The 16,972-nt window shown below is 43.1% G+C and overlaps 1 protein-coding gene across 1 annotated transcript in view; it reads right to left on the bottom strand.

Annotated features, from left to right (window-relative positions):
• The window catches only part of PYGL (glycogen phosphorylase L), a 47,224-nt gene extending 36,609 nt beyond the window's left edge, over positions 1-10,615 (bottom strand). The window contains exons 1-3 of the mRNA XM_033107510.1: positions 10,226-10,615; positions 5,167-5,268; positions 2,853-2,931 (exon numbers count right to left, since the gene is read on the bottom strand). Coding sequence (XP_032963401.1) covers positions 2,853-2,931; positions 5,167-5,268; positions 10,226-10,468 — 424 coding nt within the window. The 5' untranslated portion in view covers positions 10,469-10,615. The remainder of the gene's footprint in view (positions 1-2,852; positions 2,932-5,166; positions 5,269-10,225) is intronic.
• Positions 10,616-16,972: the final 6,357 nt, after the last annotated feature.

The raw sequence follows: 16,972 nt of genomic DNA, 5'->3' as shown, positions 1-16,972 counted from the left end.
CTCACCATCTAGAAATAACCAGTGTACATTTGAGAACAGGTGAGTAAGCTGGCCTGCTTTAGATATGCCGATTATTGGGTCAGTCGCTCATACCACCCTTTCTAAGGGAAGCTGTCTCCATGGCCCCCTGCTTGAAACGACAGCCCAAGGACAGTAAAATTTACATGTGACCATATGGCTGACTATCTGGACATCTGTGGAAGACTCTCTTTCTGGCTAATGGAATTCCAATGTTGTTCAGATATCAGGTGGACTTGTGCTTCAGGGAGGCTGGACTAGAAGTGAATCTAGCTTGACTAGTCTAAGCCTCTAAACCTATCACAGTAATTCTACTTCCTTCACCAGTTATTGGTTTTGGCATGGATATGCAATGACAATCCAATGAGAGGTACCAGGGAGACTATGGGTGCAGTGAAAGATTATATCATGTCATTGTTGGTCGAACTATTTTTTTGCTAGGTTTTCTGTTACTTGTAGCCAAAAGCATGTAAGAGAGCACCTGACCCAGAGAAGCCAGTCAACAGGCTGGGTAGGGATCTATCTTGTGGCCAGGTGCAACCTGAGAGGTTATAGTAATCAGATTGCCCTCTCAGGAATTTGAACTAAGAAATACACAGAGAATGAGGAAATGTACAGTAGGATCTAAAACTGAAAAGAACACTGACAACTGTAGATCAAACAGAAATGAACTGAGTTAGTTTCACAGTGAAGCCCTAAAATACAGACCAATGGTTTTCCAGTCCCTATGCAATGTGGCCTGGCTCTGCTCTAGTTCCTGATCTCTCAGAGCTGTGGCTATTGCTTTTACTGGGTTCTGATCTAATTATCCTTAGAGCCTGACCAGAACAGGGTCCCAATATTTTCAGTTAGGTAAGAGATGAGGTCATGTAATGAGAATTACTCAGCTTCATTTGTCATTTCACTTTGACCTTATCAGCCAACTGAAGGTCATGAATGGCAGGCACAGAGTGGGTTAACCCAGTCAATTTATACATTGAACTTCTGGGCCTGTACATAAAAGGAAGGCAGGCTGGTTGTCATTCTTAGAAGTACGTGCCACTGGCTCTGCTGGTCTTTACAGCCCCATGCAAAGCCTACTAAATTGCCCGATGACTGACTTCATGAGGTAGCAATATTGCAAAAGCAGTGCTTCCTATTACTTGGCAACGTTAAAGCACACTGCAATGAATATAGTACGGATTAAATATTATGAAACACATACTAATGGAACTCCAATAACTTGAAAGTGTGTGTAAAATCACTACTAAAAGAGAAGAAATAGGTATTTATTTCTCACATGTGATACTACATTTTTATTATTAAATTTAAATTTCAAGAGTCATACATTAATACATCCACCTTGTAAAAAGAATTAAAATGTTACAGACAGGATTAGCATCCCCTTTGATTGCTACCCCCTATTCTGCACTCTTCTTTAGGGAAGATCACAGGGAGCAGTTTAATACTTCAAATTCCAGACTTTTCTAATGGATATCTGTATCTATAGAAAATATTAATTTTTTTAAAACATAAAGAGTAGCATGCTGTGTGGCTTTTATTGCAAACTGCTTTTTTCCCCCTTGGAGCTCTATCAAGGGAATTACATACAGATCAATCTTATTCTTTTTGGTTGCTGAGTATTATCCTGTATCATGGATGTTCCACTACTTATTTACCTATTCTCTTATCAATGGATATTAGGGTATTTCTAATATTTTGCTTTTACAAACAATAGTGTAACAATTCTTTTCACATGCCTCTTTGTGCACAAGTTTGAGTATTTCTTTAGGGTTGATATCTGGAGGTAGAATTGCTTGGTCATAGGAATATTTTTAACTTCGTGGAGTTGATGTTGTATTTTTTTTTTTTTTAAGATTTTACTGGGGAAGGAGAACAGGACTTTATTGGGGAACAGTGTGTACTTCCAGTACTTTTTTTCCAAGTCAAGTTGTTGTCCTTTCAATCTTAGTTGTGGAGGGCGCAGCTCAGCTCCAGGTCCAGTTGCCACTGCTAGTTGCAGGGGGCACAGCCCACCATCCCTTGCGGGAGTCGAACCGGCAACCTTGTGGTTGAGAGGACGCACTCCAACCAACTGAGCCATCCGGGAGGCAGCTCAGCTCAAGGTGCTGTGTTCAATTTTAGTTGTAGGGGGCAGAGCCCACCATCCCTTGCGGGACTTGAGGAATTGAACTGGCAACCATGTGGTTGAGAGCCCACTGGCCCATGTGGGAATTGAACCGGCAGCCTTCGGAGTTAGGAGCATGGAGCTCTAACGGCCTGAGCCACGGGGCCGACCCCGATGTTGTATTTTTAATGTATTCCTCTATGTTTGTTGAAAAATCATTTCCTGAATAAAGCACTCAAACTGCATCCATAAAAAAAAGAATGTTAATTAACTAAATCATACCAATAACATAATAAGTGTATGATTACCTACTAGTCAATCAAAACGCAAACTGTCAAGTGCACAAGACAACAACACAATGGCTAAACAACTTAAGTCGTACCACACAAGTACGTGAATTGAGCAGCTGTGAACAAATGACAGTGAGGTAAAGGGGCCACTTTGGAAACACTTAAGTGCACAGGAAGGATCTGGTTAACTTTAGGGTTTTAAGCAATGTCTCCAAGGATTTTAAGCAATGTCTCTTTTGTTCAAGTTCCCTTCTCTACTGTTAGTCTAGAACTGATCAAACCACCGCGCAAACTCAAAAACAAATATATCTGTAACCAAGTCATACCTTGCACTTCTCCTAGGAAGCCAGTCTGTTTTTTCTTAGCACGGTCATGCATGGCATGTAAGAAGGGCATCAACTGGCCAGACACTATAACACACTAACCATGGCACTTACCAGCAAGCCTCCCAAGACCACCATTGCCAAGCCCAGCATCTTCTTCAATTTCTTCTAACTCTTCTATATCCAATCCAAGCTGGTGACAAAAGGAAAACAACATTGGATGTAGATACAAACGCAGGCCATTTCAGACAGAACAGTCATTTCCTAAAGCTCTGGGTCAGGCGCCCAGGTTCATATGTGTACTCAATCCTGTCAGCTCCTTGCAACCTGTTCTGGCATCGGATGCCCACGGCAGATGCTGATGACCACAGACATAAACCGTACGAAATGGTCCAGCAGCAGCCTGGAGAGAAATGTGGGCTACATGTTCAATACTGACTCTGTTACTTCACAGCTACATGATCCTGGGCAAGCTACTAAATCTCTCTATGCCTCACTTCTCTTCTTTAAAAAACGAGGACAACAGTATGTACCTTATTTAGGGTTGCTGTGAATGAAATGAGATTATACAAATAATTTAGAATTATTCCCAGGCAGATATTCCTAAATAAATGTTTACTACTATTTCTTAAAATTATTTTTCTGTGCTTTCAGGATAAAACCTCAGCAACAGTCCAGTACCAAGCTGACACTAACTGGGCTGACGGATTTTTAAAATTATGCAAAGGTATGAGGTTAGCCTCTCCAGGATGGAGTAAAGTTCATCTTTTCATGACCACAACATATTTACTCAGTAGGGTCAATGGCTATTAACCCAAAAGCAGTTAGTGAGTCACTGCCCATGAGACCTGGAGCCAGATAGCAGTCAGGAAAACCGCAGCCCTACGGTCCAGCTGGATATGGTTAAAATCTACTTCTCTCTGGGGTGGGTAAACGGCTGTAGGAGGCCAAGAGGCATTTGTGACCTTGAGAATGGATACAGATGGTTGCCAGCTAGTTCCCTATCCCAAAGTGTTGGGATCTACACAGCCAGAGGCCACTACCACAACTGTGGATTCAGGTCAGAATGCTGCAGCCCTAGAGGTCACTTTGAAGTGCTCAACCTACAATGTGGAAATTGATGGTCAGATAAATTAAATGACCTGTCCTATGATGACGAGGTAATAATCTAGCCCATGCTTGGCTAATGATAGTCTGTTGTGAAATGACTGCATCCTTATCTGAAAGTGATACAATCAATGAAATTAGGTATTTAAAATGAAAACGTAATTTATATATTTGAAAACATATGCATAAAATGATGTAACTTTGCTTGAAATTGATGCCCCAGTTTCCATGGCTACCTACTTGGATCCCTACCCTTATACCAAAAGTTGCTTTCTCACACAGCCTTGATAACTAAATCTTCTACGAGTTCAAAAATGGATGTGCTTCTGTTCATTGTTGCAGGGGTTTTCAAATTTGCTCTGTGGTATAACTAGAGTTTACTCATGCAAAGTAACTGCTAATGCTAACACATTCAGGATTCTTTAAAGTCTAAAAATATAAGTCTAAAGTAGGACATAAACTTGCAGCAAGTAGACATGGGTCACTTCATCTCACCTGGTTACATGCTAGTCCAAGGGAGGTATATTGTTTTCAAGATATCAGGGGAAGATAAGAAAAGGGAAGTGGAAGGGAGCTGCAATGGTTTTTCACAGGAAATATTAATACTCTTCCTAACCTAGTGACAAGTAGGTGACCACATGAGGGGATAATACCACAGCAAGAAAAGGAGCAGTTTGAACAGTCTTTCATTTAGAATGTGTCTTTGCAAATACCCATTCCTCCTTTCAGCCACATCAAAAAGGTTAAGGACTATTTGTTTTTGAAACGGAGATCCCAGAAGTTCAGGGAAGAAACAGTTAAATATGTTCATAAAAACATATTAGCACAGTCGCTTTAAGACTGTAGCCTCCTCATTTAAAGAGGAAGTACATTTCACATTTCATTAAGCAATAAAGTATGAGGACGGAATTTTAAGAGCTTATTATTTTCACATATTGCTTTGATATATGAATAACAGTCAAACTTTGGTGACTTTTTAAAAGTAGATAGCAGCCCAAAGTAAAGCTTGTGATTCTGATAGCAAGGATTCAAGCCCTTATAAAAGGCTTGTTCAGATGCTAATTTCTAAAATGTAATTTGCTGGGGAATGCTGTTAGAAACTTTGATTGCAAAAGAAAATTCTCATTAGGCAAAAGTGGTTCTCTAACTTTGTTTCTCTTTAACCGGAGATCACCAGTAGTTTATTTCTAATAGCTAATAGTTTTTTTTTTTTTGTTTGTTCGTTTGTTTTTTTTTTGGTGCTGCATCCCCAAGGTTCCTGAAGAACTGAACTTGAAATTTAAGGGTCTGAGAGAATAAGAGAAATACGGAGACAATGTACCTGGTAAATGGCCTCATCACAGGCATTCTGCAGGCCAAGGTTGATCATGGTATTCTGTAAGGTTCGGCCCATGTAAAATTCCAAAGAAAGGTAATAAACCCTCTGAAACAAAGAAAAGGTCCTGTTAACTTTATAAGGCCAATCTTACTTGTCAACATAAAAACACAAGGTCACCAATAAGGAACACACAGACAGAACTACTTTGACACAGGTGCAAATAAAACTCCTTCACATGTATAAAGGGCTAAATAAAAACATACTGACAACTGGCTTTGGGAAAACCATTTTATATCCTATTTTTGGCAAAATAGTTCAGTATCTTTTACCCCCAAGGAGGAAAAAAGTAAACTCATTCAACTAATTAGGTTCAATGTTTTGTTTTGTTTTTTCTTCCTGTTCATGAGGCTCCTGAATTAAGCATATGTTTTGGACAAATAGAAGTCAGACTGGCATAGCTCATCACTCATTAGCAAAATATTTATAGGATGAGATTCAGGTGGGGTTGGCTGTGACTATCTCAAGTCATCCAAGAAACAAAGATTAACTCCTTCAAGATACACTCCAAGGCTAGAAAGTACTCCTTCTTGACTGATTGCTATAAATAATGTTACAGTTAATTATTTTAGAATTAATTCATTCTAGAAAGTCTATGGACTGGCAATAACAAAAGACTACCTCAGGTTTATTAGTGTTTGTTCTTGATAAAATGGGAAATTTCTCTGTCAACTTAGAAACGGCCTTTCACTAAGTAAAAGCCAGGTAAATACTATCAGAGTTGAAAGTAAAAGGTGCAAAGGTCACACTTGCCTAAAACCTTTTAAAATACAAGTGCAATATATCATTTTTTAAAACGGGATCAGTGAGTAACTTTATCATCTCCTTTTACAATATTTTTCTCTCCTTATCAGTTCCCCTTTTCTTTTCCACTGAACAAAAATTTGTAAATTCATCAATATAAAGTTACCTCGAATTTTAGGGACACCCCCACTTCTCAATAAAAAGAACCAGAAAGAAAAATATTTGGTCAACTTAAAAATATAAAAACATATAGTTCAATACAACAAATGTCTATTCTAACATTTAACTCATTAGTTATACATATATTTAAATAATTATATGGAAATATCAATTTAGAAATTTCATTTTTCCACTTTCATTTTAATGAAACAATTGAATGTTAAGTGTTCACACAGGTAGTCAATATCCATATTTAGTGAGTCATCTAATACTATTTTCCAGAGCACATCATCATTATTTTTATCTGAGTTGTTTGAATTTCTCTTCCACTGTCATTAGGGCCCTCATCAGCCGACTCGATGCCTTTGTGAGTTGGGAAAAGGTATCTTTCGTGGGCAGACATAGGCCAAAGAGGTGCATGGTGCCACTCACCCTCATGGCTGGTGCCCTCATACACAAGGCCACTTTATCGCAGGAAAGGGTATTATCTTGAGCCACAAATATCCATTTGCATAATATCGGCAATTTTTTTCATTTTTCCCTGTATTTTCATGATCTCTATAATATAACCACTATGTATTGCTTTTTTACTTTTTAGTGATCTATAAAAATCTTGCTTATACAGTACATATATCCCACACTTGGAATTGTGAAGTCATAATGGCTGTATCTGTTAAATTTCTTTGCCTCCCCCCCTTTTTTTAATTGGGGAATATTGGGGAACAGTGTGTTTCTCCAGGGCCCATCAGCTCCAAGTTGTCCTTCATTCTAGTTGTGGAGGGCACAGCTCTCCAAGTCCAGTTGCCATTTTCAATCTTTAGTTGCAGGGGGCACAGCCCACCATCCCATGAGGGAACTGAACAGGCAAACTTGTTGAGAGCTCAAGCTCTAACCAACTGAGCCATTTGCTGCCCCTCCAGAAGTTCAGCGGTAGCTTGTTGTCTTCAATCTAGTTGTGGAGGGAGCAGCTCACTGGCCCATGTGGGAATCAAACAGGCAACCTGTTGTTCAGAGCTCACACTCTAACCAACTGAGCCATCGGGCCGCCACTCCTTGCCTCCCTTTTAACAATTGCAAATTAGCATGAACTTAAGACATTTTAAGATACCTCAAGGTCTTCCAAAAAAATGCTGCTGCTTAAAATAATTTAGAGAGCATCTCATTATGTGACAGAGTTTACAAAAACATGTATTTAAGGTGATTTCCTATTTTCTCATGAATACATTTTTTTGGGGGGAACTCACTTTATATTTGGGGATATATAAGACCTTGAAAAATAGATCTCCCCCATCCTCTTAGTTAGTGGTCTCTAAACACTGATTATATACTCCTGTAGTAAAATGTTTGCATCTCTGATGTACCTTAGAAAGTATATGCATGCACTACTATTACTAGTAATTTATGTGTATTTTAGAAAAAGCGGACATTTTCAAAAAGCATGCAAAGATAAAATAGATAACAATAATCAATATTTTAAAAATAAGTTTAATTGTATTCCTAGCATTAACCAGAGGATTTGGGTACTTCTGGGAAGACATGTGGAATAGGTGGCACCAAAACTGAGGCTTGCAGGACAGGCAAGAATTGAGCTCAGAGGCACAGGCAGGAAGGGCATTCTGGGTGAAGAGCATAGTGCAGGCAGAGGCCCAGAATTGGGAAGAACAGAGCATGGATGGGGACAGCACATTGGTCTGGTGGGAGAGCAAAGTAAGTCCAGGAAGGTAATGAGAGATTAGATGGGAAGGATAGGTTCACCTGGACTGAAAAGGGCCTTAAATGCTTGTTTAAGGACTGTGGCAGGCAATGGGAGCCAGTGACATCTCAGCAGAGGACAAGATGTGTTGCTTTTGTAAGCTTAATCAGACTGCAATGCATAGAATGAGATGGGATTGCAAACTCAATGACCTTCAGGAGTCAGGCAGAGAAAATAACTGTGTAATGAAGGTCACATAAAACAACGAGGAGTACTGGGCCAAGAACTGGAGTGTACGAGTTCTGCCCACGGGTACTGAAAATTCAACTGCTTAAAGATGTCTCGAAGGCCAAACAAAATATATCCACTAGCCATACTCAGCCGCATGCTGCCAGTTTTACCACTTCTGGGAAGCTGGGTAACCACTTGGAAGTCTAATTCATAGACCAGTAGCCAGGGTCTTAGTCAGGCAGAGAAGTGAGACTGCAAGAGAGAGAGTAATTTCTACAGAACCTGCAGAAATCAACAGAATTTGGTAACCAGTTGAATGGGGAACACAGGAAGAAGGCAAAGGTGGGACTACAGTTTCGTGTCTGGGTGACTGTCAGGATGGCAATGCCACTAAAACTAGAAACACAGAGAATGGGGCAGGCCTGGGAGGGATAATGATTTGAGTCTGAGGAAATAGAGATCTAGGTATATTCACCAAGCACTTAGATATTTAGGAATGGAGTTTCAAAAAGAATGCAGGCTAGAGATCCAGCTTTGGGATTCATCTGCAGTTACTAGCGAGCAGGGGAGGTGGGAAAGGAGCTGGGACACTTACTGGCTCTACTCCAAGCTCTGTGAGGGCAGGGACCTCTTGTTTAGGTGAACAACTGTCACAGAGCAGATACTTTATTAACAAGTGGGGAATGAATCTTGTTCACTGTTGTACCCCGGTGTATGACTATCAGAATACCTGGCTTATGGCTGCACTCAAGTAGGGAAGGAGAGGCCAGAGAAGAAACTAGCCGAAGAACAAGGAAAACTGTAACATACCAGATAAGCCCCTGGTGGAGAAACACACAAAGCGAGTGTGTTCTGTGATACTTGGTGCTAAATGCTGTGGAGGTGTGTGTGTGTGTGTCTGTGTGTGTGTGTGTGTATGTGGGGGGAGGTTCTAAAATATGACTCATCATCTCACTCTCCAGCTTAAAAAGTGAAAATATAACTTGTAACGCAAGGGGCAATCCCCTCTATGAAAACAAAAAAAGGACCATAAATATATGTATACAAAAAGTGTTTTCTAAGGATATATTTTAGCAGTTACTACCCGGGGTAGAGGCCTAGGCCTCTGGAGTGAGGAAGAGTTACCTTCCATTTGCAAGTGTTGTTTCAGCTGCAGTTTCTTAGTATAAGAATTTACTTTCTTTTGCTCAAAGGTTTTTAGGCACTGGGTTATGGATCATTTTTTTCTTTTTCATGCTTTTACTTATTAAAAAAATTCCTAATGTATTTCTCACTGCCTCCAGGATATATCCCTCTTTCGCCCCTTCCAATATGCCTCCAACCAGCTTTTCCCGTTTCCTTTCCCAAAACAGACTCAAGCTCACCTCACTGCAGCAGCCAGAGCTGCTCTCACCCTGTGTCCTCCTCAATCCCCACCATCTCCCACCTTCCTAGGTCGGCCAGGTGGAGACAGTGTCCCTCTGTGCTCCCAAAAGCATCCTAAGGAACCCTTCTTCCAGCCCCGTGCAGTGGACGGGGGTGGCCTGTGAACGGCCTTCCTCAGCAGCTCCCAGGGTAGGTGGGTAGGTCTTGGGCCCAGCGCACGCCCTGGCCCACAGCCTCCATCCCTCGGGAATCATGAAGTCCAGGAACGCCACACCCCACGCACTGGACCTGGGGGGAGGGGTCAGGCAGAGCTGTGCCCTTGGCCCTAAAGCTGCTCCGAGGCAGGACATTTGTCCCTTTAGTACAGGGCGGACTGCCTGGGGGCCTAGTACGGAGTGGGGGGTAGGGTACTAGAAAGGTGCTTGGCAATACGGAAAGCAGCATCTCTCTTGATTAAATGTTGGGAGTAAACGCTTTAAAAAAGATTTTGAGATCAGTGGACAGACGAGGGAGGCCCGAGTGCTCACCAGGCGGTGCCCAGGGGCACTAGTGCGCCTGGTGGTTTGGATGGGGCTGGAGGGCGTCGTGAGGGGGGTGTCAGTGGAACGCCGGCCGTTCCCTGGGCCGCCCACCCACCGCTCAGAGACATCTTCCCGGACTTCAGGGGGTGGGAGGAGCTTGGCCGCCCCGGGGAGGAGAGAACGGGGTGAGGAGGGGTCACCACGGGGGCTCCTCCCGGCCGGTGGCGACGGCACCCCCGACGCGCACTGCAGGAGGAGCCCCAGCCCGGCCCCGCCGCGCCCGGGCCGGTACCTTCGGGCACTTCTCGTAGTAGTACTGCTGCGTGCGGATCCAGCGCCCCACCAGGTGGTCGCGCACCGTGTGCGCCAGCGCGAAGAAGTAGTCGCGGGGGGTGGCCACGTTGCGGTCCTTGACCAGCGTGAAGTGCAGGTGCCGGTTGAAGCCCTTCTTCAGCTCGGCCACGTTCTCCACGCCCACTATGCCGCGGATGCTGATCTGCCGCCGCTTCTCCTGGTCGGTCAGGGGCTTGGCCATGGCGGCGGCGGGCTGCGCTGCGAGAGGGACGGGAGGCCCCAAGCGCCCCGCAGTAAGACAGACGCAGAGGCGGCCTTGCAGCGTCCGCAGCCGCTGCTTTGAGTGGGAGGAAATGGCCAGGGTCCGCCCCTGGGCGCGGCGTGGCCCCTGCTGCAGGCCGCCTGCCGGGGCAGCGGAAGGCGGGCCTCCTCGGAGCGGGCACGCGCGGGACCCCTGCCGGCGAGACTGCGCGGCGGGTGCGCCCGGATGGGGCGGGGCTGTGAGCTGCAGATCCCGGGACCAGGGCTGATCCCGCTTTGAGGTTGGAGGTGGGACCTTCCGCGAGTCACGTAGCCACTCCGAGGCTCCCTTCGGGATCTGTGGAATCTGGGAGGGCAGCCTTTGTCCTGCATCACCACTCTCGACTTTTGGGGTACAAGGAGGATGTCTGTGTGTGAAAGCACGTTGCTTGCAAACTTTTGTTGTACAGATGTTTCTTTGCTATGTCATCATTATTCTCATCTGGAATGGGTTTCCATAGCGTCGCAAGGGATCTTGGAGGGTCAGTACTCTTACTTCAGTTGTCCCACCGTCCTTGGCATTGCCCCATCTTGGATCCCAGACCTCAGAAAGGAATTCCTGAGTGGCCCCTTTCCTTTTATTTTTTGAGGACTCATGGACTCGGATTTCTTGACTCCTCAGACCCATGCTCGCCTTGTCCAAAGCTCCCTACTGCTCATCTGTAGAGATGGGTTAGTAAGAGTCAGGAAGTCCTGAGCCGGACCTTCTGGCTGATTAGGAGGCAGGGACTTTTACTTTGAATTACTTTTTATCGGTAGGGGGGCAGAGTGGGGAGAAAAGAGACGGGGTGTGTGTGTGTGTGTGTGTGTGTGTGTGTGTGTGTGGGAAATGAAGGCGTAACTCACTGAGCCAGTTGCCTTGTTTACATGGAACAAAGCAGTCTGTGTTCATCTGCAGTACAGGCTGATCTTTGCACCGTTCACCTCCAGCTTTAGTGGTATTTATTTGTACGCGTGTGTGGTTTATTTTACCCAAATCTTGGCAAAGGCAGACACATGGTATTTTAGGATGTCATAGGCTTTTTTCTTTTTCACTAAGAAGTAGTGGTATTCAATTATTTTAGAAACAGTCCATTGTCAGAATTGTTTTCCAAAAAAAAGAATCTTAGTAGAACTAATAAACTTTACTTCTACTAATAAACCAAAGCTGATTATTTTGAGTTGATGCATTGGTCAGGGGTGGGATAATTTGACTCAGACTAACTGCAGCCCTCACCATAAAAAGGAAAGTTCACATCTCATAGGTCTGGTAAAATATCCAACCCTGTGTCCTCCCAGCTTCAGGGTTTTAGACCATAGGCCTTTGGGGCAGTGCTGACACTGATCTGGGCCTCATGCAATGCCTGCCTTACCATGACCTGCGTAAGAAAGCGTTTATAGGACACATGGGGATGAAGGCGTGGCCACCTCAAAGAGGCCAGACATACCCTGAATTAAGAGTGAGAGTGGACTGGCATCAAAATGATTGATCTTAAAAATAACTATGGCTGTGTGGTAATGTTTGGGGGTGGGGGACTGAAAAAGAAGATCCCTTGACAAATTAGATAATAAAATAACGGTTTTTTAAAATCAGCTTTGAGTACTCCTTGGATGGTCATAGCGTTCGGTGGTTTTTGGTCACTCACATGTTGGTGGGAAATAGCTCAATCAGCTTGAACAGCTGGACAAAAGATTAGGGTGCAGTGGTGGAGTGAGGGGAAGTTATATCTGAGTAGATTTTACTTCCAGGGAGTTCTCTCAGCAGCAAAAGGCAAAATAATATCTGGGCACTTGAATAGTCAGTGAGGAATTAGGGCATGCAAAGAGAGAAGATCCCAAAGGCAAACTTGCTTTTTCTTAGTTTAGCTTAAGACAGTTTCAAATAGGTGGATCCTAGCCCTGCTATCTACTTAAATGCCGTACTAAATTTTTGTTGGAAATGCAGGGTAATGATGAACTAATAAACACCCTACTTACATGATTGAGTATCTGGTCAGTGAGTCTGCATCCTGAGCTGAATCTCTCAAAGAGGAAAAACTGTGAACTACAGAATGTCCAAACTATAGAATGTGGGGAGAGACTATCCAACCTCATGTTAAACAGAGCATGATGGGACCAGGTGATTTGGGTACACCATAGATCCAGTCTTAAATGATAATAAATGACATGGTCAGAGAGTTGGTCCCTTTAACTTCTTCATTAGTCTTCTTTCTGTAAAGTTTTTGGTGTTAACATGTCTTTAACTGTACTTTTAACATAAAGCAGGCCTGGGCTCCAAATTCTGTTCAGGTTTTAGCGTCTAACTAGAATTTAATAACATTGTCTTCCATTTACGGTAAATGATACTTTTCTAGTTAACATTCTGAAATAAAATTTGCTTTTCAAGTTTTACATTAAAGTGAATTTACTTAAAGAAAAACAATAGAGTTTGGGTGGTACATGAGTTGGCCAAAAAGTGGAGTGTAATTATAAATGAAGTTTGGGAAACACAGAACTTGTAGTCTCCTAGATCTCGTAGAAATCTAACATCTGCTGATTTTGTACTGGTCTAAGATCTGAGGCATAGAGAGGTTAAGTTACTTGACCAAGATTATCTTTAGAAAACTTTCCTTTTACCTCTCCCTGACCAGAAACCCCCAAAACTGTGGTTCCCTGGAAAAGTATGAGTTAGTTGCTTACATCTCTTTACACCACCAGCCTTGCCAGCAATGACCTGTGTTGTTCCTGTTTCTCATCGGCTTCTTCTCTGGGGTTTCTGTGGTGAAGTGGCACTTGTAAATAGCTGAACAAACTGTCCACACCTCACAGGACAAATATAAATTGCCCACTGTTGGAAAAGAACATTGGGAAAGTTTGTTAGTCCAACTCTTCAGAGAAGCAGATGCTGAGATAGGATTAAACATGCAAGGGTTTTATTAGGGCAAATGCCTGTGGGAGAGAAAATAAGGAAGGAGCCAAGTTAGCCTGGGGGCATGTCTAATGTGATGCAAGCCTGACCCCCAGTGAAGGAGAGTGGGGGAGGGAGGGAAGAATGAGAGGAAGTAGTCCAGACTGCCCTGCAGTCCCAGGGCGATCCAGCAAGGCCACTGGGCAGTTCTGGAACCAAAGTCAGCCATCAGAGGAGTCCCCATCTCTCAGTCATTGGTGGCAGCACCCCGTGGAAGGCGTGGCTTCTGCACAAACACAGCAAGGATATGTGGGGCCCTTGGTCAGTGAATGCTCCCTGCAGTTGGAGGTCTGTGAGGCCCATTCTAGTGGCCACCACAGAAAGATCTTAGATAAACAAACAGGTTAACAGCCAATGTGCTTCAACGTAGGGCTTATTGCCTTGGCATACCACTTACAAGTTCATCAAAACTGCCACTAGCACTTTCTAAGAGCTCTGGCTAGACTCTTAATGACCATTCCCTCATATAATCCTCTCACCAGCTCTCTGAGGCAAGTTCTATTTTTCTTCCCATTTCACAGATGAAGAAACCAAGGCTTAAGAGCACTTAACAAGGAAGTGGCTGAAGAGGTTTTCAAATCTTTGCATTTTGTTTTTCCTCCTCTAAAACAGGGTTTGGGATCTGTTAAGTAAACCTGAATTTTGCCTGCACCTCGTCTGACCTTCTTACCCTATCCACTTGGTTTGTTTTGTACTGTTCTCTGGCCTTTTGACCTAGGTGTAGTCAGTTCTGAAATCCAGGGAAATGCCAGAGGTCCCAAGTGGCCCCACAAACAGGCCATCTTCACTCTGGAGATGGGCAGAGTAAAAGAGGAGTTGAGCTTTCTGTTCGATGAGTGAATTTAAGTACATTCCATGCAGTATATTTAATGTATGACTCTGTCAACCGCGGTTACTACCTAGGTGCTGTTGTTTTAAATATTGACTAAGAGACTGAGAACCTGGATTTTTTCCTATACAATTGAATGCCCTTAGAATCTGTGGATGGCATGGCCGAATACATTGCCATCTCCATAATTGCCTGTGACTGTGACCGTTCACTTGTTACCTGAATATATTTGGCTTATCTTGAAACAAGTGGGTCTTGCTGGCACTTTCAGGTCCTGTCATATTTGATTTGCTCATTAATACAGTAGTTTGGCTTGCGAGGTGTGGTCCAGTGGGAGTTCCCTAGAAGCCAGAAATATTTAACACCTATCTTCTCCCAGTCCCTCAAATCACTGACAATTTTAATATGCCTGTCATGGAATATGCTGAGACCGGAGAATCACTTAGTGCTTCCATTTCGATGTCTGCAAAGTAAGTTAAAAAAAGTTAGGAGTGGATAAGTGCTAGGAAATGTTAAAAGCATTATTAAGCATATTAAAATGCTTAATTATTAAGCATTATTAAAAGCATAACTTTTGAGTTGGATTATATTTTGAAATATCAAACAATGTTTGACTTTTCTCCTGGTAGTTTACTTTTTGCCTATCTACCTTGAGGAGCCACTCTAGCACTTGTTCTTATCATCTCCAAGGATGGACGTGAGCCTTCCTGGGTTTGGACTGCTGACCTAGGTTAACATTTGGGAGACACACTAAGAGTGAGAGCCAAGGGCCCAGGAAAATGACACAGTGGGTGCAGGAGGAGTAGAGATGTCAGTGGTCTTAGAGCGAGTAGCCTGGAGCCTGCTTCCCTGGGGAGACAGCAGAAACCCCAGCTAGTCGGAGTATCTGAGAGCAGCCTGGCTGGGTCTTGACTCTGCATCCTGGGAAGATCCAGGAAGTAGCAGGGCCCCTGGGGAGGAAGCAGCTTCTCTTAGCCAGTTGGGGATTAGATAGGTTGACAAAGATGCCCCATTCATTCCGCGGGAGGCCGTGGGCAGCCATGGGCTGAAGAGTGAGTGTGGAAGCTGACTCAGAGAATACCTAAGGGGAGAGGTATCAAGGCCTGGGGTTTCTTACCCTCACCCCTGCCACTTGTGTCTTGGTCCCCAGTTGAATAGACCAGTTGAGGTTACGTATTACCCGTTCCTAGAGGAATGAAGTTTCAAATTAGAAATTAAGCTGATTATTTATATTGTAAAGCTTATATTTCTTGCACACCTGAGTTTATATACCATTTGTATTTGCTTTACCTCTGGTATTATTACTAATGCAGCAAGACTTACGTTTCAGAAAAAACTTTCAACTTGTTACAGGAATGAATGAGGCTATTAATTCTGGGAAAATTTTGCCAAGAGATATGAACAAATGCTGACAGAAGAAGGGAAGTGAGAAATGTGCTAAGCCTAGAGTTTCAGCAGATAATTGTGATGCAACGTGCCCTAGAGACTGTCTCCCTGTCACCTTGTTTCCTCAGGGCCTTTGTCATGCAAACCTTTAGTTGGGCCCACATTGGGACTCACCCTTTGTGTCCCATTGATTAATTGCAGGATTTACTATGTAAAACATATAGCTCCACACAAATATTATTGACTTTTAGAATTTTGTTCCCTTAAGGGATAAAGCTAAGGAATCACAAATACCCGGTTCTCAAATGCCAAATACTTTAACTTCTGTGAGCTGTTTAATTACCCACCTTTAAAGCTCTAACCAGTAAGGTGCTTAGATGCTGCGGGCAACATGTATTGGGTTTAAACATATAATACCGGGACAATAGCTTCCTTTTCACTTAGTATTTTCAAGGATGGAGCCTGGGAGTCTGGAAAATATATTGAAAGCTGATCTCATACACATGTGTGGGGCTTTTGTGTTTATATTTCTTGTTGTCTTAGATGGATTATTGTTCATTAAACATAGTTTTGCATAGCAGAACCTATCTCTGTTTTTCAAACTCAGAGTTTTAATGTATTCACTTACTAGGAAAACATCTGTATTTGTTAGGCACCTACTATGTGTCCAGCATATGCTGGGTATTTGGGATACATCCGCAAACCAAACTGACTAGAGAGTAGCCAGACAAGTTTCCCCAGTACCCTGTTTTCTGGAAACTGCCTCCCTCTCTTTATCTGTGCGTACCCCCCCTCCCACCTGTTATACTTAAACCTAAGTCCATATATTTATTGTGAGAGTGGTCATTTTCTAACCTGACTAGGTTTTACAACCATGACTATAGGACTCCCCCTATGGTCATATCCCTGATGGAAGAATAACCTGAAAGTATTGGCCAATTTGGAAAGTCAACAAAACATCATTTGAATGAGCTCCCACCATATGCAAGGTATTGTGCCTGCTGTTAATGGTACAAAAAATACAGGCCATGGTCTCTGTCTCACCAAGAAGTTTGAAACTAGGTTAACCACTACACCCAAATGAAAATACAAGGCAGAATGTGCTAGAGAAAAAACAATTAGCCCAGACCTTAGGTGCTATGTAAGTTCACAGGAAGGAAAGAGCATCTTGTATTTATCTTGAAGCCAAATGACAACAGATGTTTCTCTTTCTTCCTGGAAGTTCTATTTCCTCCTCCACCCTCTGGAACGATAGTATCTTAGCTGTAGAATCAAAAAACATTTCCAGTGTAAGATGAAAATAT

The sequence above is a fragment of the Rhinolophus ferrumequinum genome, chromosome 6, assembly GCF_004115265.2.
Source record: "Rhinolophus ferrumequinum isolate MPI-CBG mRhiFer1 chromosome 6, mRhiFer1_v1.p, whole genome shotgun sequence".
NCBI classification, from domain to species: domain Eukaryota; kingdom Metazoa; phylum Chordata; class Mammalia; order Chiroptera; family Rhinolophidae; genus Rhinolophus; species Rhinolophus ferrumequinum.
Note: the sequence above shows the minus strand (reverse complement) of the source record. Positions and strands in the feature narration are given on the sequence as shown.